Source organism: Lepidochelys kempii, chromosome 2, assembly GCF_965140285.1.
Source record: "Lepidochelys kempii isolate rLepKem1 chromosome 2, rLepKem1.hap1, whole genome shotgun sequence".
NCBI lineage: Eukaryota > Metazoa > Chordata > Testudines > Cheloniidae > Lepidochelys > Lepidochelys kempii.
In genome coordinates, this window is record NC_136381.1 from 74,937,593 (window position 1) to 74,963,776 (window position 26,184).

The 26,184-nt window shown below is 40.6% G+C and overlaps 1 protein-coding gene across 20 annotated transcripts in view; it reads right to left on the reverse strand.

Moving 5' to 3' along the window:
• DTNA (dystrobrevin alpha) overlaps positions 1 to 26,184 on the reverse strand; it is a 310,433-nt gene that overhangs the window by 33,599 nt on the left and 250,650 nt on the right. For 12 of the 20 annotated variants that reach the window (XR_012157223.2, XM_073331259.1, XM_073331258.1 and 9 more), the window contains 6 exons: positions 23,099 to 23,176; positions 22,326 to 22,418; positions 10,936 to 11,023; positions 7,987 to 8,087; positions 4,621 to 4,734; positions 1,171 to 1,267 (listed from right to left, as the gene is read on the reverse strand). Coding sequence is in view for 19 of the 20 variants with exons in the window: in XM_073331259.1 (XP_073187360.1) it covers positions 1,171 to 1,267; positions 4,621 to 4,734; positions 7,987 to 8,087; positions 10,936 to 11,023; positions 22,326 to 22,418; positions 23,099 to 23,176 (571 nt within the window). In the remaining variant the exon portion in view is untranslated. Of the gene's footprint in view, positions 1 to 1,170; positions 1,268 to 4,620; positions 4,735 to 7,986; positions 8,088 to 10,935; positions 11,024 to 22,325; positions 22,419 to 23,098; positions 23,177 to 26,184 lie in introns of those variants that run through there. The other 8 variants (XM_073331264.2, XM_073331271.2, XM_073331270.1 and 5 more) reach the window with 3 other exon arrangements.

Consider the following 26,184-nt stretch of genomic DNA (forward strand, 5'->3'; position numbering starts at 1 on the left):
AATCATATTACTGATACTTCAGTGCAAAGGGCATCCGTACTGGAGGCTGTACACTCCACACCAGTTCCTCTCCTCCTCCCTGCCCATTCCCTTCCACAGAAGTTTATGTTTTTCTTGAAGAAGAAAATATATGTCTGAAGGGAAAACTCCACCACTTCGAGGCGGTCTATTTGCACTGCTGGGAGGGCCCATTTTCAGTTGCATGCTAGCTCTGATGGGCCATGCAGGATTTAAAGTGCCAGAAGGATAATGCACGGCTGAGGCCTCTTTTGCAACTTGGGAAGGTAAAAAAGCATTTTTCAGCTTTCCTTTCTAACCTTAGAAATACATTTGTATATTGCTGTCTGCATTTTTGAAATGGGATCCTTCAGGAAAGTACTTTCTTTCTTTTAGTGTATTTTACAAGGGATTTTTTTCTTTTGTAGTGAAAAGGACCAAGTACTGTCAAGAAGATCCCTCCAGAGTCCTATAGTCAGAGGGGCTGCGTTGTCAAATGGCATTGTCTGATAGAATGACTAATGAAAGGAACAAAGCTAAAGGAACTAGAAAAACTAGCTCTGTACCATCAGCCAGGATAGGAGGCTATACACCGTACAGTGTTGGCATAGCTATTTACCATTGGGGATGAATTATTTTGTTGCCTTTTGTACATCCACCTTTTCTATATTGAATACGTTTTCAGTGGAGCAAACTATAAATAAACCAGAAACTGAACATGTCATGAAAACCTTTGTTTTAATTATCTTTGTATGGCTGCTCAAGAACCTGATCGACCAGCATTGCTGGATCTCTTCTCACTAACTAGCAAGGTAGTATTGCACCACAGTGGGCTTTGTTTGCATATCCAAGTGAATTTCAATGATTTTTGAGTAATACTTAGTCTACTGTACTGCTTTCAAGTGTTGTCCAATTCGTTTAGCGGTAGGATGACAACACAGACCTGATGCTAATACAGGAACAGTATCAGTTGGGTACATTATTGACCCTGAAAACCTATGTATTAGAGTGGCGAAAGCGAAGAGAGAAAGTTGATGGGAAACAAAGCTTTTGTGGGACGAAATATTCAAATTTTGTAGTTTTTTATTAATATGATGAATCTCTCTTTCCTATGCGACACTCCTTGACTGGCCCCCTGTCCATTTCCTTTGACTTTCACGTGGAGCACCTTACCTTCAGTAGTTTCATGAGGCCTTCTAACTGTACCATCAGCTCTCTCCGACTTTCCTGGAGAGCAGACATCCTCTGTTCGAGCTCATCCTTCCGCTGTCTGAAAAATAAATTGGGATCAGAGCTAAGACTTCATAGAGTTAGCTTTACAATTTCTGAACTGCATAATTTTTTCAGTTCAACTGTGGAGAGTATATTAGGCTATTGGAAAGTGAACACATTCTCTGATTTCAATATAATGCCCAGAAATCAGGGGAGATGAAGGAACTTCCTAGTTTCTCAAAGTTAAGAATATAGTCAGTATGCTGGTTGGGGTAAAATAAGTACTGACACTCTCCCCCCAAAACACCAAATGAGGAAGAATTTTTCAGATTCACACAAGTTAGTTTACATTTGGAAGAATGTTTGGAGTTGACTTAAGGACATGAGAGTCTGGCAGGATTATTGACACTGGACAAGTAGAGATGGGAAAGCCCAAGAGAATTCAGAAATTCAGCCAGAACAGCAGAGAGCATTGTGGCTTTTCAGAGGCTGGAGTCCAAGCTACTATATGTTTTCAATTTTAACTCTTTTGAAAATAGCTTTTGATGCTGCAAGCTGAATTCTATGCTCATTTATGACTGTGTGAATCCTGAGTAACTCCATGCATGTTGGGGAGGTTACTCTAGCTTTAAGCCCACTAACTTGGAGCAGATTTTGATTCTGTACAAGTACAACCTATGGTAATCTAAGCAGGAGAATTGGTAAAATTCTGCCTTCAGCTATACAAGTCCAAGTCCCACTGACAGCTGTTACACCCATACAACAGAGGGTTGAATCAGGCCTATGGAATATACATAATCAGATTTTGGGGAGGCCTCTGTCATATTTAACCTGTAGCTGCTGCCCGCTGCAAGTTACAATATCATTGACAATACTATTTTAAAGAGTCATATTTTAGATTAGGTGATATTTTATACACTCTACTATATATGTAAGTCCCATATTGAGGCATCCGAATAAATGATACAGTGCCAACTCTAACTGGGCATGTGTTGTGGGTGTAGGGAAAAGAACTTCCATTCTTAGTGAACTGATCTATATTTTCTGCTATCTGTCCTATTTTGTAGATTGTAAGGGCTACATTTCCATAATTCATCGCTTCAGGAACACCCGCATTGCAGTTAACTGTGTTTGCATGCATATTTTATGGGCACACCTCAGGATATAGGTCTACACTAAACTTTTTTTTACTTAGAGTTACTTGATTGTCAGTTATCTTGAGTTACATTTTGCGTAGGCTATTGCAAATACTCCCCACATGGTAGTGCCAGTTACTAAGCTGGGGAGTGTCCATGCTAGCATTTACAAAAGTGTGAAGTACCTCGAGTAACTGGCAATCAATTAACTCAGGAAAAAAGAAGTCTAGTGCAGACATAACCTTAGTTTTGAAACTTTATCCTCACAATTTAATAATGGACATAAATAAATGATCAAGGGTGAAATTCTGCCCTCATTTATACCAGAGGAAATTGGAAATTCCTCAAAACCAGAACAGAATCTGACGCTAAATATTCTGGAGAATGGTTTCCTTGAAAAATTGAGGGTCATGTAAAATTCAGGTGTGGGTAAACAGACAGGTGGCCAGAGATATGTCTGAAGTGTGGAGATCAAATGCAAAAAAGTATAAACATAAGGCAGAAAATCACTACAAGGGACGTTAGATGCGTTCTACAGATCTGCAAAACTCCAACATTTCTTGGAGTTATAAGACCCAAATTGTCATAAACCATAATTGCTCCAAGTTCTGAAGTCAATGGGCTACATTCTTAGCTGGAGTAAATTACTGTGGCTCCACTGAGTACCTTGCTGTTCTGCTGATTTATACTAGCTAAAGGTCTCACCCAATATCTTGTTCAATGTACAGGAATTTGGGATTTTGCCAAAATTGCACAAACAGTTAAAGGAAAACTTTTTTACTCTTAACTGATGAGCATTAATCTGAATGCATGCAAAGCAGTACTGACGCATAGATTTAAAGTTATCTGATTACTCTGACACTATATATTAAAACAGGAAAGATCTCAGTTGACAGAACCCAGTAGTGGTGCCTTAAGGTGCCTTAAGGCCATCCATTTTTAATCTGTGCTGCAAAATTCAATAGAATTAATCTGCTAGCTCTACATCAATCACTGGATTTAAACAAAAATAAAAATGAACTTGATTTGTCAACTGAATAGTAAATTAACATTCAGTAATATTTACTAATAATGTAAACATGTTTACAATAGATTTTAGGCATGATGCACAGAAGGAGCTACATGAATAGTATATTCTGTGATGTGTATTTTGATGACATTCAATTCTTATTTCTGAAGCTTGTGCTGAATGTCACTTGCCCAGCTGCAGAAGGTAATTCTATATGCTACTACACTAGGTATCTAGAGTAATTACATAGGCAAATCAGTCATAAGAAGAAAGCATTTCTGTTTCCAACTAGTTTATCTTAAGATCATATGGCAAATGTAATTATTAGCAAAACAAAGATTTATTTTCAGGTAAAAGAGGCTAAACATTTAAAACCATACAGCATCTGTAAACAAAGATTTTTCTGCACAGTTTCATCCTAAGATTTCCTTCAGCTATCAGGTGGCTGACTAATGGTACCAGCAACAGGTTATTGCATGAAGGAAAGTTGCAAGGAAGTCCTCTCTTACCTTGTGCGCTCTAAAATCTCCTCGATTGAAAAGTTAATATGAAAGTTTTAACTCGAGAGGAAGCATTTACACACACTCTAGTCTCTGTATACAGGAACTAGTTTTAAATTATTCTGATCTGATGCTCAGTCTGGCTCTCACACTATGCTCTTCAGGATTAGTACATTCACTTTGGAGGGTGTTTATACTGAAGCTGGCCACTGTGACAATCTGGTCAACTGTCCTTCTAGCTGAAAGAGCCAAGACTTTCTCGGTTGTTGAAGCAAAAATGACCAATGGAACCTTGCAAAAGGGCCATTTCATTCCTAGCTCTCACACTATAGGATGGTCCATGGCTCTAAGGGAGCCTCGGATCTGGCCCAAAAGGTGTTGGCAGTTTTTTGGTAGAAGTATTTGTTCTGAAATAGCATCATTTCCCCACCACATGATTATGATAAGGTGTTATTTATACATATTGGGGCAAGACATGGTTCCTGTTCCAAAGAGCTTACAACCTAAGTACCTGATCTGGCATCACTTACACACATGCTTAATTTTATGCACATGAGTAGTAAACGGGACTACTCACATGTGAAATTTTAAGCATATACTTCATTGTGTTCACACCCAAGGCCAAAATTGAATCTAAATTAAACAGAAACAAAATTACACTGTTCATTTTTTTTAAATGAACAATAATGGGATAGGACTATTTTATGTATTTACCCTTATCTAGATAAATCTGTTTCCAGGAATTCTTCATGGCATATTCACTTACCTCAGGAGTCGGAGCTCTGCAAGGAGAGTGGGGTTCTGTTGTGCCTTCTCTGGTGTGGGCTGAGATGCCTGCTCATGTTCAAGCCGCAGCCTCTGGATCTCCTGTAAGATTTCTCTTGGGGGAGGATAGTAAGTAAAAGACTAAAGGTCAGTGCATTTCCATAGAACCAGCCTAGAACCTCACTATTAGAAGATGACGACGAACTATCTATAGCTCTGAACCAATAAGGATACCATGACTAGGCTCCAAACATCAGAATATCTCAGCTTTAGTGACATAGTCATCACTGGAACAGGTTTGCTGATGTTTGCTATAGTCCTAGAAAGAGAGCATTTCTGCAAGACCCTCATAAAACAGACCATAAAACTAGAGCCTGAATTTCAGATGCTCTGTGGAAAGCAGGGACATAGATCCTGTTTGGCTCAACTAACGAATTCCTCACCATCCTTCTCTCATGTGAATATTCTATGCCCCACATGAAATCAACAGAAACTAGAATAATATCTATCCTGTCTTCTACATCAATCAGGCACACACCATTTGCACTTTTCAAAATGCTTTTAATTTAGCTATGGATCTGAGAGACAGCAGCTCTTCAGGGGAAAGTACATTTAATAGGATTTACTGTAGCTGAATCGATGCATAGGAGTGCTAACAGAGCTGCAGAGCTTTGCTGAAGAGGGGTGAAGCTTATTGATGTTAGCGACAGACTCTTTCTTCATTACACTTTCGTGGGCATCAGACACTCAGAAAGCAGACTTGAGCTATGAAAGACAAATTAATTCTAGAGCTGGTGGAATTGTACTACAGCGAAAGAAGGTCTTTCGCAGAAGTCTGTGATAGAAAGGCATCTGTTTTTGGCCAGTCCTTATCTACCCAACAGTAAAAGCAGAGAACACAGAACAAAGCTCTGTATGACAACGTAAGTTACGGTTCAGTGACTCTGGGTCTGACAAGGGCCAGATCCTCAGCTGGTGTAAATCAATGCAGCTCCACTAAAATCAATGAAACTAGGCTGACTTACTCCAATTGGGCATCTGACCCCTAGTTCCAAACATAAGAATGGCCATACTGGGTCAGACCAAAGGTCAGTCTAACCCAGTATCCTGTCTTCCAACAGTGGCCAGTGCCAGGTGCCCCAGAGGGAACAACCAGAACAGGTAATCATCAAGTAATCCATCCCGTCGCTCATTCCCAGCTTCTGGCAAACAGAGTCTATGGACACCATTCCTGCCCATCCTGGCTAATAGCCATTGATGGACCTATCCTCCATGAATTTATCTAGTTCTTTTTTGAACCCTGTTATAGTCTTGGCCTTTACAACATCCACAACTTCCCATTGTCTGTCTCCCAATTTCAGCTACCTCTGTATCAAAAGCCTAATTTTCTGCTCGTCTTTTTACAATCACTGCTTCTTCTATTTATTACACAGACTGTGTTCTGGAGATTTTTATTTTCTTCTCTATAAATAGAAAAACAAAGATTTTTTGGTTTTGGAATCAGAATGGGATTTTTATTTTAACCCTCTGCAAAGGTAACTGCAAACAGTAAAAATATTCACAACTACCCCACAGCATGTAACCATGTATTTTTAAAAACACAGGCTGATTCTGTAATGCCTTAAGAGTGGCTCACCACAATTTTGCCATACGGATATTGGTACTGGCTATTTAGGCAACCAGTCTCCCATCCTGATAAATAGATACATCTAGATCTAGAGAGAGCAAGTACGCAGAAACAAGTGAGAAGAAATCCAAGTCCATGGGGCCGGATGCGTTGCATCCGAGAGTGCTAAAGGAATTGGAGGATGTAATTGCAGAGCTGTTGGCCATTATCTTTGAAAACTCATGGCGATCGGGGGAAGTCCCGGAAGACTGGAAAAAGGCTAATGTAGTGCCCATCTTTAAAAAAGGGAAGAAGGAGGATCCTGGGAACTACAGGCCAGTCAGCCTCACCTCAGTCCCTGGAAAAATCATGGAGCATGTCCTCAAGGAATCAATTCTGAAGCACTTAGACAAGAGGAAAGTGATCAGGAACAGTCAGCATGGATTCACCAAGGGAAAGTCATGCCTGACTAATCTAATTGCCTTCTATGATGAGATAACTGGTTCTGTGGATGAAGGGAAAGCAGTGGACATGTTATTCCTTGACTTTAGCAAAGCTTTTAACACGGTCTCCCACAGTATTCTTGTCAGCAAGTTAAAGAAGTATGGGCTGGATGAATGGACTATATGGTGGATAGAAAGTTGGCTAGATTATCGGGCTCAACGGGTAGTGATCAATGGCTCCATGTCTAGTTGGCAGCCGATATCTAGCGGAGTGCCTCAAGGGTCGGTCCTGGGGCCGGTTTTGTTCAATATCTTCATTAATGATCTGGAGGATGGGGTGGATTGTCCCTCAGCAAGTTTGCGGATGACACTAAACTGGGAGGAGTGGTAGATACGCTGGAGGGTAGAGATAGGATACAGAGGGACCTAGACAAATTGGAGGACTGGGCCAAAAGAAATCTGATGAGGTTCAACAAGGACAAGTGCAGAGTCCTGCACTTAGGACGGAAGAATCCAATGCACCGCTACAGACTAGGGACTGAATGGCTAGGCAGCAGTTCTGCAGAGAAGGACCTAGGGGTGACAGTGGATGAGAAGCTGGATATGAGTTAACAGTGTGCCCTTGTTGCCAAGAAGGCCAATGGCATTTTGGGGTGTATAAGTAGGAGCACTGCCAGCAGATAGAGGGACGTGATCGTTCCCCTCTATTCGACATTGGTGAGGCCTCATCTGGAGTACTGTGTCCAGTTTTGGGCCCCACACTACAAGAAGGATGTGGAGAAATTGGAGAGAGTCCAGCGAAGGGCAACAAAAATGATTAGGGGTCTGGAACACATGACTTATGAGGAGAGGCTGAGGGAACTGGGATTGTTTAGTCTACAGAAGAGAAGAATGAGGGGGGATTTGATAGCTGCTTTTAACTACCTGAAAGGGGGTTCCAAAGAGGATGGATCTAGACTATTCTCAGTGGAAGCAGATGACAGGACAAAGAGTAATGGTCTCAAGTTGCAGTGGGGGAGATTTAGGTTGGATATTAGGAAAAACTTTTTCACTAGGAGGGTGGTGAAGCACTGGAAGGCATTACCTAGGGAGGTGGTGGAATCCCCTTCCTTAGAAGTTTTTAAGGTCAGGCTTGACAAAGCCCTGGCTGGGATAATTTAGTTGGGGATTAGTCCTGCTCTGGGCAGGGGTTTGGACGAGATGACCTCCAGAGGTCCCTTCCAACTCTGATATTCTATGATTCTATGAAATGTTAAAAACAAACAGACGTACATTGTGCGGTACTCAACAAAGGCAGGCGTTTTCTGGATACTCTTACCGGTTCTTGTTTTCAAGTTCTGCAATCAGCTGTCTTTGTTGCTTATTTGCATCAATGGTGAAAGAGATATCCGAGGCACCTCTCTGCTGCCCCTGCTGCTGCTGCAAAAGAGTTTGGCTGTGTTATTAAATATGTCCATGCACTCATCTGCACCTAAAGTGTGATCAATGGTTGTTCAATGAAATCTGCTTGCCAATAGCATCATGTTAGACTTGTCAGCCCAGATCCTCAAAGATATTATTTAGACACCTAGGAGCCTAAATGCCATTGAGGACCTGGGCCCTCTACATTAAAATAAAAAAATAAATTAATAAATTAAACTAAACAAGAATCCATATTACAGTATGTTCCACCAACGGTGCAACAGCACAATTTAGTAATACCAGTGAAAGCACTAAGCTAGATAATGCTTGAATGTTTACCACCATGTCATTCCAACTTGTTCCAAGGAGCTTTCCAGGAAAAACTGATAAAAATGCCTGACCCCATCTGCAGCAGTGGCTTCACACTGATGAAGGTGTACGGTTACTGGCAGTTGCTATAATACGACTCCTAATTATTATGCTGTAGACAAGGCTTTTGAGACTTGCAACATGAGAAAAAAGGAATTTCTACTCAAACAAAAACCAAGACAAAAATTCATCCCACTTCACCTCCCAAATAAAGGAAAAGACATTTGCTTTCCACTTGTCCCAAGAACCTTTAATTCTTTGAAAGAACAGCAGATTTCTCCATGTTAAATCCTCATTCATCATCCACTTTTCATTCAGGCTGCAGTTCAGTGCATGGTCCATGTGACTGAATCTCTGATACACCCTCTACTGACACTTTCAGAAGAGCTGTTCCATAGCGTTTAATGTACAACAGAACCATTTTCCCATCAGGGGATTTCAAACCAGTCTCACTACCACTTTGTTGGAGTACTCCCTTTGTCATGTTTGCCAGCAATAATCAAAAGTCACTGTGTTTATTTTATACATTTTATACATGATGCAGTGCAGGGATTAATAGAGCCATTGGAAGCATCCTAATCAAGAAAGACATCCAAGTAATTGTTTTGTCTTCCATGGTGTACAGATAAAGATTTAAAAATGGATCATGAGGTAGTGCCCTCAGCTACTGCAAATGGGACTGTCTCTCACTTTAAGAATGATCTGAAGTGTAACTTTGACACATGGGGCCTAATCTTGAGCATCTCCTCTACAGTACTTGGCAGACTTAGCCCTCAAAAAGGAAATATATTCCTCTTCTTGCTAGACTCTGTTCCACATAACACCTAGGGGAAATACATTTCTGGTTTTAGTTAGCTACTTAATTTTAAAACTTTAGTTTTTGTTACCTGTATATTTTCCCACTAATATTCTATCCATCAAGGAAAACTGCAGCACATCCAAAGAGGAGACCAAACAAATAAACTGATATACTGTACCATTGAAATAACTGGGCCCTTTAGCCCTGCATGTCCAGCCTTAGCAATGTGCTTGGCTGCCTGAAAAGCACAATGTTTTTAATAGTTTTTTTTAATCTTCCAGTTGGCTGCTAAAGTGAGCTTCAGAATTTGTGGTTGCCACATTTGTTCTGAGAGCTCCTGTTCACAGAAGGCCTTTCTTTGCTTTCTCCTTTGTAGTGTATATTTAAAAGACATAAAAAAATGTGGTATATTGGTGGGGAGCGGAAAGTTTAGCGTATCCATCCAAACCACATCTTTTTCGTGTTTGTGTAGATACTCTGGCTCCATGGGGATTCATAGCACTAAGATGTCATGATGATAGGTGCTGTATAGAAAACTCAGACAGATACAGATGATATTTCAGTCTTCAGGAAGGGTTTTCCATCCACACACATAATTCGCAGGGCATTTTGATTAGCTAAAGAATTACCATCCTTCAGCTATACGATGAATCAGCTACAGATAAGAGGTTGCCTTAAATCTGAGTGGCGCTGCATTCTGAATCTGACAGTGACTGATTGTCAGGCAACAGACAGTGAGATGATCAGATTGTGTGCATTCCTTCCTGCTGCCCCCGCTCCTTCAATGTTATGAAGTCTTATATGATAGATGGCTAAAAACCATGGGCCAAATTCATCTCCACAGCAGCTCAACTGCCTTCACCTGATTTGAATGTGGCCCACAGTTTTAACATGAACAACCTTGCCTTATTTGGCTCTTTCAGCTGACCCCACAGTATATATTTCAAGAGTGAAAATATGCTTCCTGCTATTCTGTACAGAGCTACTTTTCACTTCACTTTCATTTATGCTTCTTTGTTCTATCAAATGCGCTGAGATGGGGAAAAAAATAACTGGGTTGACCTTATTTATGCCACTTAAGATTTTATACACTTCAATTAGGTTCCTGCTTCAATGTCTTTTAATTCTGAATATAGTAAGTTTTTAGCCTGTCATCCCTTTCTATCCTGTGATTCACAGAGTAGCATAATCATTTCTCTGAAATGAAAATGAGAGCCAAGGCTAATGTAATGGGTCATTATAGTCATCCATTAATTAAAATACTGAGCACTTAAGGCTCTGGTGTTTGAGCTAAGGAATGAAATAGATTTACCACCTCAGTTTTTACCTTTAAAGTAAATCGCTAACTTATAACCAAAGTCAATCTAGCCAATATTTTCCGATCCAGTTTGAGTTCAGGGGTCCCAAGTTGTCTTCCTGTTTTTGGATTTGGAGACGGTAGAATAACGGTGGGTGAGGGCAGCAGTCAGTTTCCTTAGTTTGAATTGTTTAAACATCACTAGGTTAATATATACACTCTACATTGTTAAGGTAGCTGCAAGAAAGCATTCTTGTTCTTTATTACATAACAATATCCTCAATAAAATAATCTGTGAACCATCAAGGTTGTCAGATGTAAATTTTCTGATTGCGACAAGCCCTTGCTCTTCAGAAACAACAAAAGGAAACTTTTACCTTCCCCCAATTAAAACCACTTACTGATGCAGTAGTTTCTGCTGCTAGTCTCGCTGCATACCTGGCGATCAGTCTGTGCTCTTCATCTAGACGGCCTGCACTGTCAAGCATGCTGCTCAGAGTTGGGGTGGGGGAAAAGGAGAGAGGCATCAGTGTTTAGAAAGCACAGTACAGTCACTTTATCAGAGTCCATAATTTCTCATTCCAGAATTTACAAGAAAAATACTCAGAACTACATGAAAACATGGGTTTAGCTTCTAACGAATGCTGAATAAATGAAATGAAGGCTGCCCTTAAGTAATAACCTACCCTGCTTTGTACACAGGTACCGACAGGAGAAGGCTCAATTCACCCTGGGTTACGCTGGCTGCTGCATGTATAACCCAGGCTTCTCCTGGCGGAAAGTCTGGGTGAAGTGAGTGTGGTGGCATAAATGGCTCATTGACTCCATTGAGGGGGAGGGCAGATATGCAGCTGGTCAGTATATAAGCTTCCTCCCTAAGGTGGAACCTCCAAAATTTCTCTAAATTCCAAAGGGGTGAATCCCTCCTAGGGTCCAGTAGCCCCTGTTGATGCAGGAGGGTGAAATCTGCAGAGACCAGTCAAGTCCAGGATCACTGATCAGTGTGTGCTTTTTATATATTAACTTTGTTGAATCATCTATAAACATAACCGGTTTCAGCCTCCTCTCTCAGTTTCTGATACTTAGAAGTAAATTTTCAGATCGTCATGTGGGGACAAGCCATTGCCCCACCACTTCTATTGATTTTAAAATTAATACAATCCTGCTTCCTCTTACAGCTATATTAGGCACCACATTTTCTAAAAGTTTACTTTGGTCCCTCATTCAGAATCTTAAAGATTTGTTATTAGGAAAAATATTTAAAAAATTTACTGCTTATATGCTAGAATCACTTTAAAATATCTCAACAGTTTATATTTTTTATTCTAGGAATATCAAAAGCAAATCAGATCATTCACCTTATAGGCTAGTCACTGGACAAATGCTGTTTTCAATGGAGGCCATGTTTTAGTCAAATGATTGCAAAATTAAAAAACTGAAAAACTGTTGAATTTTCTAAATAGTCACAACTTAAAAAAGAGTCAAGCAGACCAAAACCAGATAAAAGGAAGAAAGATGAAAATAATGACGTGATCCTAAATAATACCTTCAGAAACCAAGTTTCAGCTCAGAGTATGGCTTTTAATTATAGATAAGAGAAAAGAAATAGTAACTCATAATAAAAGGTGTTATATAAGTGTGTTCTGCTTTGAGATGCATTAGAAATTGGAGAGATCCCACAGTAACTCAAGGAACCACAAGGTGCATCTTTTCATTGGGGGGTGGGGGGGTCTAATGCTTGAAGGATTCCACTGGGAGCTAGAAGCTATGCTTGAAGGATGGGTAGTGGCTTGGATTCATTGGTTGGCAGCCTGGAGCCATAAGTCATATTGAATTGTTCTGACTTGCTGAGATAATAGGAAGAGAGAAAAGGAAACTTTGTCTTTGTCTTATCCTCAGAATACCAGTGAGACTAACAGAGTGAAGGTTAGAAATTCAACAAAGTGATGAAGAGTTAACCAGAGATGCGTGCTGGGTGAACTAAGCCTTGGTGGCTGACTATTCATTCCACTTCTTTTCTACTCCTAGTACTATCAGAACTAATTGTCATTTTAGTTTAGTAAAAATTCTGTTTAATATATTTCACTGTATATACAAGAGAGTTATTTCTACTCTCACTTACACCACCAATTGCGATGTACTCTTGGTTTACAGTCATGTGAAGGAAGAACCAAGCTCAAAGTGATTTTCCCTTTTTATTGATTGTACAATTGAATAAATTCCCAGTTTATAATCAGCTATGTTTCTTCTACATACGTAATCTACAGTACCACTATATTACCCAAGTGAAAAACAATGACCCCCACCCCGGGGGAATAACTCTCAGCCCCACGAAATTACACAAACCATGTAATAAAGATTAATTTAGTGACTACATAGTTCATTTTCAGTGTTTTGCAATAAGACATCATATTATAACAACTGTAACAAAAGTGGGTATTCCAGCTTCAATTGTAATTTGTGTAGCAATTTACAACCATATTATAAACCCTGAAAAAATCACAGATTATGATGTAGATTGACAGAGTAGCATAAATCTGCAGTGTAGTTAAAAGGATTAATTGAAATAATTTTACAAATGCATAAAGTCACTTCAACTTTCTGGTTCTTATAGTTATCTCACTGTATATTAAATGCCTTGGGGCATGCACTTACACATAGATGCATACAGTATGGTACATATTGTAGCAGTGTGTGAATTGTGGGCTAGTAATGCCTCAAAATGTTGTGGAATCAGAAGAAATATAATGGCCAAGATACATTTTATTCTGAAATGTGTCTGTGTACATGATCGTTCACCATCGTGTATGAACAATGTGTTTAATTTGGACAGTCCAAGATTTTAAGTTGCAGAGTTATGATGTGTCACATTTCATACGCTTATATTTTCCCCCGCAACTTCATGAATAAAGGTAGAGTGCAATATTAAAGCATATTCACAAATTATGTGGACATGTGTAGAATTTGGGATATTCACAAGGGTGAATGAGGTATCCCTTTGAAAAATCTCATGATTTCAACATTTCTGACGTAAAGTGTTCATATGAACAATTGATGAGCTTCAAATATTTGTCTGGCAAGTATACTGATTCTGAAACCTAATGGATGGACTTGCACCCTCAGTTTTGCTAAAGTAGGGTGCTGGGGTGGGGAAAATTAGACTATCAGGCATTTTACCTGAACTCTCAAATTGTAGCATTTCTCCCCTTTTCAAAGAGAACTTTTGTATGAATATTACTGGCAAATGCTGATTTTGTTTTCACATTTTTCTTTACTTGTCTTAGGAGGGTGACTTGACAAAAGGCTGTTTATTGTGTTATCCTATTCTTTACTTGTTCCAAGAACAAAATTATATGGAGAATCAACTTAAAACTGTACTGTCAAAGAGCTCACAGAACAACCAGAGTTGGTGCTTTGAAGTCCATGCTGTTGATAACAGTTAACTTCCCACCTCATCTTCCTACTCCCTAAGTTTTTGTTGGCTTCTCATTTCTGTGATAAGGCTGCTACAGTCAAGGAAATGTCCTCATCCTCAAAGGAACCTGAACAGCCAGGGTCAGCATTAGGGGGTAGCAAGCAGGGCAATTGCCGGGATTGGCCTTTGTCTTCAGGCCCACGTGGCAGGGCTCAGGCTTCGGCTTCAGAACATTGCAGAAATCCAATGTGTGAGCAGGTAAGGGAGGCAGGTTGGGGGCCCAACTCCTTAGTTTCTGCCCTGGGCCCCAGCAAGTCTAACGCTGGCGGTGTGCATAACACTTTCAAAAGATGAGCCTGGGAACTTAAATTTGTAACTTTCCTAAACACTAAAAATCATGGAATGAATAGAGACACTGGATTTATGGCTTATTACAACTATCTGTAACCCACTACCAACTTCCTGCCCACTCCCCTGCAGCTGCATTTCTTTCCTCACTCCCTTTCCTCCCTATGACTAGAGGGGTGTCAATAGACCACTTCACCTTGAATGGTCCCTTGAAATGTGTGTTAACTAAACAATTTGCTCCATCCTGTATTTAGCTGTGACACTTGGAGTTATTTTCCCGGGCCTGAAGAAGAGCTCTGTGTAAGATCAAAAGCTTGTCTCTCTCATCAACAGAAGTTGGTCCAAGAAAAGATATTACCTCACCCACCTGGTCTCTCTAATAACTTGGGATCGACTTGGCTTCAACAGCACTAGATGTAACATTCACAGAAACTATTTCCTATAGTTACAGGTACATTGCCAGGAACCACTACTGCAAAGACAGAATTGTTCTGCCTCAACAAGCCCATATTAGTGTTTACAAATCCATTAAAACAAGCTGTTGTTGTTTCTCTTTTCCTTGGCTGCTGCAGGTGGAGCAGGCTCTTTGTGACACCACATTAGCTAGGGGTTCCACAAGACTAAGGCTCCTAGCTTCTGTTGCAGGTCTTTCTTGGGGAGAAACTGAATCCAACTAACTGTTAATAATCTAAAAGAGTCTAGTATCACAGGAGTAGCCATGTTAGTCTGCATCCTCAAAAACAACAAGGAGTCCGGTGGCACTTTAAAGACTAATAGATTTATTTGGGCATAAGCTTTCGTGGGTAAAAAAAACCCACTTCTTCAGATGCAGCCTGAAGAAGTGGGTTTTTTACCCATGAAAGCTTATGCCCAAATAAATCTGTTAGTCTTTAACGTGCCACTGGATTCCTCGTTGTTTTTGTGGATAAAGGAATCTACTTTGTTCTAGTTTTATCAAAAGAAGAGAGCATGACCACGGTGTATTAAGGTTGATCCCTCACCTCCACTATCATCTCCTATTCCTTTCACTTCAGTTGGACACTGTTTTCTGGCATCAGGTAATAGCTCAAATTAATGATATTTCTCATAAGGTTTCCTTTCTACTGAAGCAGTGTCTCTTAAGACAGTTAGATGAGTTCACTCTGGTTTAATCTCTTCAGCCTAAATATGGGAAACTGAAGTATTTGCTGCACCATGAACATTGTGGGACTTCCTATTTTAAGTCTGATCAGAATTGTGCAATAGCTTAAACTGAAATGAGCATGAGCTTGCCCCACAAGCCCAACAAAGTCATTAGCCAGTAGGTAATATGGGGCTTCTCATTATGTGCTTGACATTGTCATTATTGGTTACAAATGCCTCCAGAACACCAAACACCCACAGTCTTGCCATAGGGGTATCAAATAAGGGCTTCATGATATATTCCTATTCTACAGAACTTAAGCCTTCATTTAAAAAACATAAAGGGTAATTTTCTAGCCATCACATCTGTAGGGATATTCTTCCAAATGTGAATAAACTGAATATCTAATTCTGGACACCAAAAGCATATTCTAAGAGGTATAAGACACTGTAAACTGGGAGCGGTCTGATTTTTTTTTTTTTAAGGTTTGTAATAGTTTTTAAATTTTAAAATCACCAAGATTTTATTATCTGAACGCTGGTGAGAGTTCTGTGCACATTTAGTATCTTATAAAGTAATGTGGAATATATTTAACCCTCTTAAGTCTTTAATAGCATAGAAATGTGAATCAATATAGTTCTATACAGTACATCCAGGTATCTTTAGGAACCACGAGAAACCATTTTACTATCAACTGAAGATCCCCTCCTATTTACACATTAAATTTTTGCCTAAATTACTAAAATGTGATGTGTCTAACTTAAATGAACAAAACCCAGAAATTACAGAATTAAAGGGGCATTTAGAAATAGCTTATTGATATCGGAACAAAGATTTTATGAAATCTAAAATGAATCAAACATTTTCAAGAAATAAATGATAATGTTTTACATATTTTTAAACTGTATTGCATTTTAAAATTGCAGGGACCAGAACATATTGACAAGGGATGCTTTGGACAAATTAGTTTATAATAAATAGATTATTTCTTTGTTTATATAGTCTTCTGAAGTACTGAGGATCAGACATCACCACATTAAACAAGCGTGTGAGAAACAGAAAGTGCAACTGATGAGCCTGGGGGCTGTACTTCCAGTGTCCAAATGATAGAAAATGAAATGTAAGAAGTAAACATATGAAGTGAAAAGTAATTTTAAAAATCAAATTTATTTCCAATGCACATAAGAAGTATTTTGAAAAAATATTGGAGCTGATCCTGAGCTGATCTAGATCAGTGTGTTCCACTGACCTTGCAAGAACGTTGATTTACACCCATTGGGGATCTGGGCCTTTAAGGTTTTGGGGTTTGTTTATGGTGTCCCTTTAAGGCTACCAATGCATTCTTATTTTACTTTCTTGTGACTATTATGTCACGGGGGATGGGGGTCAGATATTTGTTATGAAATGTGCTGCAATACCTAGGCTCAATGACTTGAGTTCCAGGTGACGTTCCAGCCCGTATCATTAATTTTGTTGCTGGTATGGGTTTGTGTTAGACTGCCAGTAGTATCTGAATAGATGCAAGAGCCGCAACACTATTTGAAATTATGTGGCATATGGCAGGTGAGCTACCATAACATGATTAATAGTAATCATATCAGTCTTGAAAGCAGACGTCACTTAGCACTTCATGATAATAAACTTCAGTTAGTTATCAGGGAGTATGGTGCTCATCTGAGGATACGCTAGTGTCTATAGCGGTGAAACCATACAGAAACACCAGGAAGCTTCTGAATGTTTGCTTTTCTTATCTTTCCCAAGGTGTAACTATTCTTTTCCTCTCTATTCTTCACTTGGTAGCAGATAAAAATGTAATAGACTACTGGCGGGCATTCTTCGCTGCATGGCTAAGACTACTGTCTCTTGAAGCTAATTTTCCATGTCAAAGTCAAGTTGGCAGCTCATGTAACTGATTGAAGCTTTTTTTAATCAAGGATGCTAGTACTGTGACCTTTAAATGTCAGTAATTGGATATTTTGTACTATAGTCTGCTTCCATTATTTGCACAAATCAAGGACTTTGTCATTCATTCCCCAGCTACCCTTCAGAAACATGAAAGGGATGTGCTATAGCACAATTTATATCTTGTTTTTGCTGCACACGTGGAGACAACCTTAACTGTATTTATGTGAACTTGCCACTATAATAGGAAGAAATTTTACTGATATCAGGTAGAATTAGGAGAATAAAAGACAAAAGCCAGCAGGAACATTGACAGAGTACTCTGGCTGGTGTTCTGCTCTGAAATAAAAATGCACCATGAATGTGACACATTCAAGTTTCACTAGCCTAGGAAGGGAGAGTCACTCTGAACACACTTCCGTCCAATTATTTGGCAGCTGCTAAGCAAACATTATAAAAAAGTCTTGTTTGTTGAAATATGGAGACAAATGAAATTCCACAGGATAGTAGCATTTGAAAGGCTTGTTATCCGATCTTCTCACTCCAAAACAAATTCAGTCTGCTGTTTATTACAGCAGCAATGGAGCATAGTAAATTCAGACTGGCCCCATAGTCCAGGGGCAGACTCTGGACTACACTAAAGGTTTGGGCAGATTCCTTCCTCCAATATCCATCGATAGCTCCCATTGGCTTCAGTAGCAGTGACATACAAGTCTGAGAGCAGAATTAGACACTAGCATTTTAGAGAGCCGCTGCACTCACTCTCCAAAGGGAAGCAGCTCACTGTCTTTATAAAAAGGGTTCTGACACAACATTTCCTAGTGCATTAGCTGAAGTGACATGCTACAGAAGGTAGGAAAGTGACATGCTACAGCAATAGGAAAGTCTGGAAGTAAAAACAAAATTGATAATGGTGGGCATAATTTCCTAAGAAACTCTATACAGCTTAGCGGGGGTAGCCGTCTTTATCCACAAAAACAACAAGGAGTCCGGTGGCACCTTAAAGACTAACATATTTATTTGGGCATAAGCTTTCGTAGGCTAGAACCCACTTCATCGGATGCATGGAGTGAAGATTACAGATGCAGGCATTATTATACTGACACATGAAGAGAAGGGAGCTACCTCACAAGTGGAGAACCAGTCTTGACAGGGCCAATTTGATCAGGGTGGATGTAGTCCACTCCCAATAATAGATGGGAGGAGGTGTCAATTCCAGGAGAGGCAAAGCTGCTTTTGTAATGAGCCAGCTACTCCCAGTCCCTATTCAGGCCCAAATTAATGGTGTTAAATTTCCAAATGAATGTTAGTTCTGCTGTTTCTCTTTGAAGTCTCTTTCTGAAGGTTTTTTGTTCAAGTATAGCTACTTTTAAATCTGTTATAGAATGTCCAGGAAGACTGAAGTGTTCTCCTACTGGTTTTTGTATGTTACCATTCTACATGGACACACCCCCAGAGACCCAACCAGGGGTATTTTATCTGCTACCCAAGATCCATAAACCTGGAAACCCTGGACGCCCCATCATCTCAGTCATTGGCACTCTTACAGCAGGATTATCTGGCTATTTGGACTCTCTCCTCAGACCCTACGCTACCAGCACTCCTAGCTATCTTCGAGACACCACCAACTTCCTGAGGAAACTACAATGCATTGGTGATCTTCCTGAAAACACCATCCTGGCCACCATGGATGTAGAAGCTCTTTACACCAATATTCCACATGAGGATGGACTACAAGCTGTGAGAAACAGTATCCCTGATGAGGCCCTGGCACACCTGGTGGCTGAGCTTTGTGACTTTGTCCTCACCCGCAACCATAGTAGGAGGCTTTGTGGCCCAGCTGAGAAAGACCTGGACTGTTATTTGGGGTTTGAGAGAGACTTGGTTTATCACACTGTTCATGGCATAAAGTCTGTAGGTATGCTCCTGCTGCAGTCAAGTTGAGGGCTGGCCTTATAAAGTCTATGAGTAATGTGGGAGCCAGAGCAGACTCTTCCATGGTTAGGCAGATCCCCATGGATGCCAGGAGGCAAAGCCAGGACAAAACTGCTCTCTGGACAGAATCTACCTGTTGAAAGCAATTTTTACTCCTGAGGGAATTCTTTGCCAAAAAAAATACAACCCAAATGTTGTGCACAATATTTTAAAATTCTGCAAATTTTATTTGTCAATAAATAAAATGTGGAGGCTTCAGCATGGCAATAGGGAGCACAGACCACTGCTTGCCCAGAGGTGGGAGATCAGCCTGCACCTCCCCCAAGGGACATGGACTCGGTGATGGGGCTGCACCTACCCTGACACAGAGCAAGGGCCAGGCCTGCCTCAGAAAGGCCTCAGGGCCCTGCCCCTCTATGCCAGGTGCACCGGGGAGTAGAAGTGGGGGGTGGGTAGGCTGGCTTAAAAAGCCCGCAGGATCCAAGAGTGTGTCGGGGGATCTAGGTGTGGGCTGAGAGGGTTCTGTGTGGAGCAATCTGGGTGCGGGTGGCTCAGCGTGGGGGGTGAGGGGATCTGGAGGCACAGGAACTCTTTGGGGGGTTCCAGGTGCAGGGGCAATGGGGCTCAGCAGGGGGGCCTGTGTGCTGGGGGAGGGGTCCGGGTGCAACTGGTTGGGGGTCTGGGTGCAGGGGGCTCACTAGCAGGGGTGGTCTGGGTAAAGGGTGATGGCATTCAGTGGGGGGGGAGGGGGTCTGACTGCAGGAGGTGAGGCTCAGCAGGGTGAGGGTTCAGGTGTAGGGGCTCAGTGGGGGGGGGTTCTGTGTGTAGGGGATGGTGTCTTGGTATGCAGGGTCCAGATGCAAAGGGATTGGGTGGACGGGGGAGCACCTCCCCATACAGTGACCTCTGCCCGTGTGGCTGAGGAGCAACGGGGGTGGGGAGTGTGTGTGTGCGCACGCGGAGCTTCCTGCAGCCAGGGGAGATTTCTAGGTGGGGGTCTGATCTGGCTACGGCCACTCATTTCAGAGGAAGAGCAAGTCCTGTCTGCTCCAGCCCAGCCAGGATTAGCAGATGAGCCTGGCACAGAGTAGGAGCCACTGGCCTCCTGCACCTCTCCCTGCAGTGATTTACCTCTCTGCCAGCTTCTCCAGGTGCCCAAAATGACATGCCCACATTGCTGGGGAGGAGCAGGTGACTGCTCGAGTCTTCCCTTTGCTTCCCCTTCAGAAAGTCATTTTCCTGTGGGGAAGCAAAGAAATCTGAAGGGGACATGAATTCTGCACACATGCAGTGATACAGAATTCCCCCCGGAGTAAAGTATGTGAAGACAGTGTAGCCATTTTATCTCAGTGGTAGCAACACAAACGAGAAGACCTTCATGAAGACCCTGGATGCTGCTGCCAGCCCAAACATGGTACCCTGAACTGATAGCGTTCCTGGCCCAGCAGAAATCTGAGGAACCTTTTGTGGGGTGAGTGAATGTCCACATGAAAATTTTCAGAGTAGCAGCCGTGTTAGTCTGTATTCGCAAAAAGAAAAGGAGTACTTGTGGCACCTTAGAGACTAACATTTGAGCATGAAAGTAAGCTTTTTTGATGACAAGAGCTGTGAAACATGTCTTTTTCTAAGGAGAGAATTACTGATGCCAGTGTAACCATGCAGAATTTTAATTTGTGATTAAAAATATTTAGCTGACATAGGTTGAGAATGGGCCTTCATCTTCCCCTTTTTTGGGGAGGAACTATGAAATACTTGGAGTAGAGCCCTTTCCCTCTATGCTCTTCGGTCCGAGGTGGGAAGGAGCAACAAATATTGCACTTGGTAGAGACATGCATCTCCTCAAGTCAGTAGAGTCACTTTTTAAATCCTGGGATTCTGGGCATACTCCTGCTTCTAAAAGTGGGGACAGAGAAAATACTAAGCTACATTAACTAGTAGAATACTATAGAAACCATGATGAAACCACTAACCAACTGTGTACAATTATATTTACAGAGACAGAGGCATTACAAGGGTAACTCCAGACACAGAGGATTAGGATTAAGGCCATAAAACAGTAAGAAGGAATTGGAGGGAGAGAGATGGTCTGCACGTCCTCTTATACTGTTGGTATTGAGCACGAGGAGATTCAGGGGGCAGGCGTGGACAGAATTGCAAGAATTTCCAGTCTCAGGCATACGGTGCACATGCGCACATACATATGGAATACAAATAGGGACCAGCACTCAAAGAAGAATCTATAAGTATTTGCATATTAAACTCCTCCCCATCTTCCTGGTGTGGAGTTGCAGGGAGGAAGGTTTCCTTGCCACCGCACAGCAGGCCAGCTTTTCCTCACCCTAGGCTGGCCTGTGGTGAGGCTACCATCCCAATCCTGATGGCAGCAGATATTTTTGAGTGGACATAGCATTAAAAGTTTAGTAGGCAGAAGAAAAGAACTATATGCAGCTTACCTGCTTCAAAACTGGCCCTACTTTGCTCTGAGTTAGAGATAATGGCAAAAATATATAGACACAGGCTTATACATGGCAGAAGACAGCCAGATTTAAGAAGAATGGCTGACTTATGTACAAAGAGACAACTGAAACAATGCTGCTCTTCTGATGAGCTAATAAGCCATTTCCTATTTTTGACTGTACCACCACCGTTTCTCACTTACACAATAAACTGGAACTGCACATTATGTGCCACCACAAAAATAAATTCCTTGAAAGGAGAAAGCTTCTAAATCACTGGTGTGGATAGGTTTATGTACCATCAACAAGTACAGTACTGACTCCTAAATTGTGTCACAAGCCAGTTTGCATGGTAATTTTTAGCCAAGCAAATATTTACAGTATTTTGCTCTTTAACATTCCTAGAAAGAATGCTAGCAATTCCATGACCCGCCAGCACTGGGAGGAGTCATGTCTTGAAAGCACAAACATCTACTCTTTGGATTAATGTTTTAAAATATCTGCTTCTGCTAGAGCGGTTAGAAATACTAAGAGCATTGGGTTGTGATTTAATTTAAGCAGATCAATGCCCCTTTGCTAAAGAACCCCCAAAGGTGCCAAACCTGCACTAACCGTGAGGGGTTGCTCTGGAGCATGTTGACATACAACCCGATGAGTACATGTTCATCGGCCAGCCTGTCTGCAACATCGAGGCTGTACTGTAACCTGAAACAGGGTTGGGGAAAGAAAGGGTGTGATCCGGACAGACAGAGAGAAATAAACAGAAAAAGCAGGAGCAAGTAAGACTGTGAAATGGGAATTTAAGAATGAGCAATAAATGTTCTTAGAAAAAAACTGAAGTGTTGAAATTCTTATTTACTCTAGTTGTTTAAAATGGTACAATTGAACTTGATTAGGCAACCGATCCTGCAAGATGGAGAGAACCTGCTAGAACATGCAGAACACCTTCAACTCCTGTTGAAATCAATGGGAGCTGAAGGAGCTTCAGCACCAGGCAGGATCATGCCATGTGTAGTCCTATAAAGAAAGTTACTTTAAAAATAGTACAGATTATGAAGTTTGCCAATTTTAATATATTATAGGTTTTATATATAATACACATTATATAGATAATAAAAATAATTTATGTAGTATATACACACACACACACACACACACGTACGTATGATTAACAGATTGAAATCAAGAGTTAAGTATGTTTGGAAGTGTCAGATCAAGATAATAGGTATAGAAATATATGCATTTAAACAAAGCCTACTTAGTTCAGTGGGTTAGTTAGGTTATAGAGATATTGTAATTTTCTTGAGGAAAAAAGTGAGGGAAAGACAGAAGATTTTTTTCTGTAGTTGTGTTAGTGCAAGCTACCAATATACTCTCTAACTTACCCTTTGCCTTTCAAGAAAGCTGGAGCAGCCCTAGCCAGCAATTTGTTCTGCTCTACTTCATTATTCTTGTAAGGAGAGCTAGTTAATAAGACAGGAAAACTATGAAGAGGGTAAACAATGACGATTGCAGTTCATTAAAGGAGAGTTCAGGGAAATTCATTCAAGAGCCTTGAGCTGAACCAAAAGCCAGAAGCTTGTCGAGGTTCTTCCCCTTCTAAACTATAATACCTACAGCAACGGAAGAACCTAACAAAACAAGCTTCAATAAAAAAAATGGCTGTTTGGAGGCTACTGTAGTTTCAGGTGACGTTTGAGCTACATACTTGATGCTGAATCTTAGCATACCAAGCCTTTACATCAAGTGGGGAAAACTCCTCTACAATGGACAGGGTATTTCTGGAATGATTCCTGTTGAATTATGTTTTCTCTTTTTTTGCTATTATATGTGGAGCATATGGTGGAGACATACATCTCCCCAAGTCAGCAAAGGTAGCACTGGTGGTTGTCACTGACCAAGAAGGAGGGAAGACAGGAGTCAGTTTTTAAATCCTGAGATTCTGGGCATCGTCCCCAGAAGTATTATATGTGGATCTCAATGTGGATGTAGCCAAGGAAGTGTCTACATCTAATTGAATCTGTCCTTCTGTGGAGTAGCTCCAATTTAATTTTTAAGAGGTACTATGTTCTTTTTATGCCATCAAATATATTTGCTATTTTTCATTATAATCCATTTTTCAGTCATGTTTTCTTTTTAGGTTTAAATATTTAAAGGGTCACAGTAATTTCCTGATGCTGAAATACTTGAGTGCCCGGGGAAGAAAAGAAGATACTGGATAAAAATGGAGAGATTTAAATCTTAATTCATCTCTCATGCTGTTGCATTTTTTGTGAAAATTATTTCTTTTCTCTCTCCATTTGAATTAGTCACCAATCTTCTTTGGGGTCTGGCTACTGACATTCAGGCATCTTCTGACCAAAGATTGTCTGTCTGTGTCTGTCTGTGAGTAGTGCACTGCAGGGATTTCTCCAAGAACAATAGTAATGCTACTCAAAGGGTCAGCTGCTTGTGGTACATATGAGTAGACAAGGTTCTGATGATCTGGAGAGTAAAAATATCCACTGTATAACAAATTAATCATTCCCTGAGGCTGGTCTTATCCCACTCTGCCACCACTCTATCAGCTCCCATACGGAAGTTTAAGTCATCATTCATCAATCAGGTTTTCAAAGGATTATAATTAAGGAGTGTTTCCAAGGACCCTAACTTCATTGCTTTATGACAGTCTGAGTGGGATCTAGATCAAGTCATTTGTGCACAGGAGAAAAATTGTTTGCTATTTATCTATCTGTTTACGCAATCCCCACTGGAATATTTATAAAGAACATAGGATACTGGGCTAGATGGACTAGTCTGACCAAGTATGGCCGTTCTTTTCTTCTGAGAGTTGCCAGTGCCAGATGCTTCAAAGGGAAGGAACAGAACAGGGCAATCATCAAATGATCCATCCCCTGCATCTGGCAGTTAGGCTCGGAGACATCCAGAGCATATGGTTGCATCCCTGATCATCTTGGCTAAGAGCCATGGACGGACCTATCCTCCATGAACTTATTTAATTATTTTTTGTACCCTGTTATAGTTTTGGCCTTCACACATCCCCTGGCAATGAGTTCCACAGGCTGACTGTGTGTTGTGTGAAGTACTTCCTTTTGTTTGTTTTAAATGTGCTTCCTGTTAGTTTCATTGGGTGACCGCTTGTTCTTGAGTAACGTAAAGGAGTAAATAACACTTCCTTATTCACTTTCTCCACATCATATACGATTTGATAAACCTCTATCATATCCCTCCTTAATAGTCTCTTTTCCAAGCTGAATACTCCAAGTCTTTTCAATCTCTCCTCATATGGAAGCTGTTCCATACCCTTAATTGTTTTTTTTGCTCTTTTCTGTACTTTTTCCAATTCTAATAAATCTTTTTTGAAAGGGGCAACCAGAACTGCATACAGTATTCAAGGTGTGGGTGTACCATGCATTTATATAGTGGCAATATATTTAGTTCCTTATCATCTATCCCTTTCCTAATGGTTCCGAATATTCTGTGAGCTTTTTTTGATTGCTGCTGCATACTGAGTTGATGTTTTCGGAGAACTATCCACAATGACTCAAAAAATCTTTTGATTGAGTGGTAACAGCTAATTTAGACCCCATCATTTTATACGTGCATTACTTTGCATTTATATACATTGAATTTCATCTGCCATTTTGTTGCACAGTCGACTAGTTTAGTGAGATCCCTTTGTAACTCTTCGCTGTTTGCTTTGGTCTTAACTATCTTGAGTAATTTTGTATCATCTGCAAACTTTGCCACCTCACCGTTTACCTCTTTTACAGATCATTTATGAATATTTTGTACAGATCCAATATTTATCTCTCTCCATCCTGAAAACTGACCATGTATGCTACCCATTTCTTCCTGTCTTAACCAGTTACTGATCCATAAGAGGACCTTCCTTCTTATCCCATGACTCCTTAAGAGCCTTTGGTTAGGGACCTTGTCAAAGGCTTTCTGAAAGTCCAAATATACTGTATTCACTGGATCACCCTTGCCCACATGTTTGTTGACCCCCCTCAAAGATTTCTAATAGATAGGAGAGGCACGGTTTCCCTTTACAAAAGCGGTGTTGACTCTTCCCCAATAAATTGTGTTAATCTACATGTCTAAAAATTCTGTTCTTTACTATAGTTTCAACCAAAATTCCAGATAAATGCTGGAAGGCTACAATTTTCACTGCATTTCATTTCTAGTTATGGAAGAAAAAATGCATTAAAAAGGACAGAAATGGTACCATGCCACTCAATAACTCAAAAGATGAAGCATTCATCTATTATGGAAAACTAAACTCTGTGCTTTCACCAACTTTTCCGCCACCCTCTTTGCCAGTCATCTTGATAAAAATACATATTTGCACTAGCTCTGCCCTTCATCCTAACTCTTAAAACTAGATATCTAAGAAAATTAATGATGAAATTCTGGTTCCACTGAAGTCAACAGCAAAACTTTCATTGACTTAACTGGAGACAGAACCGCA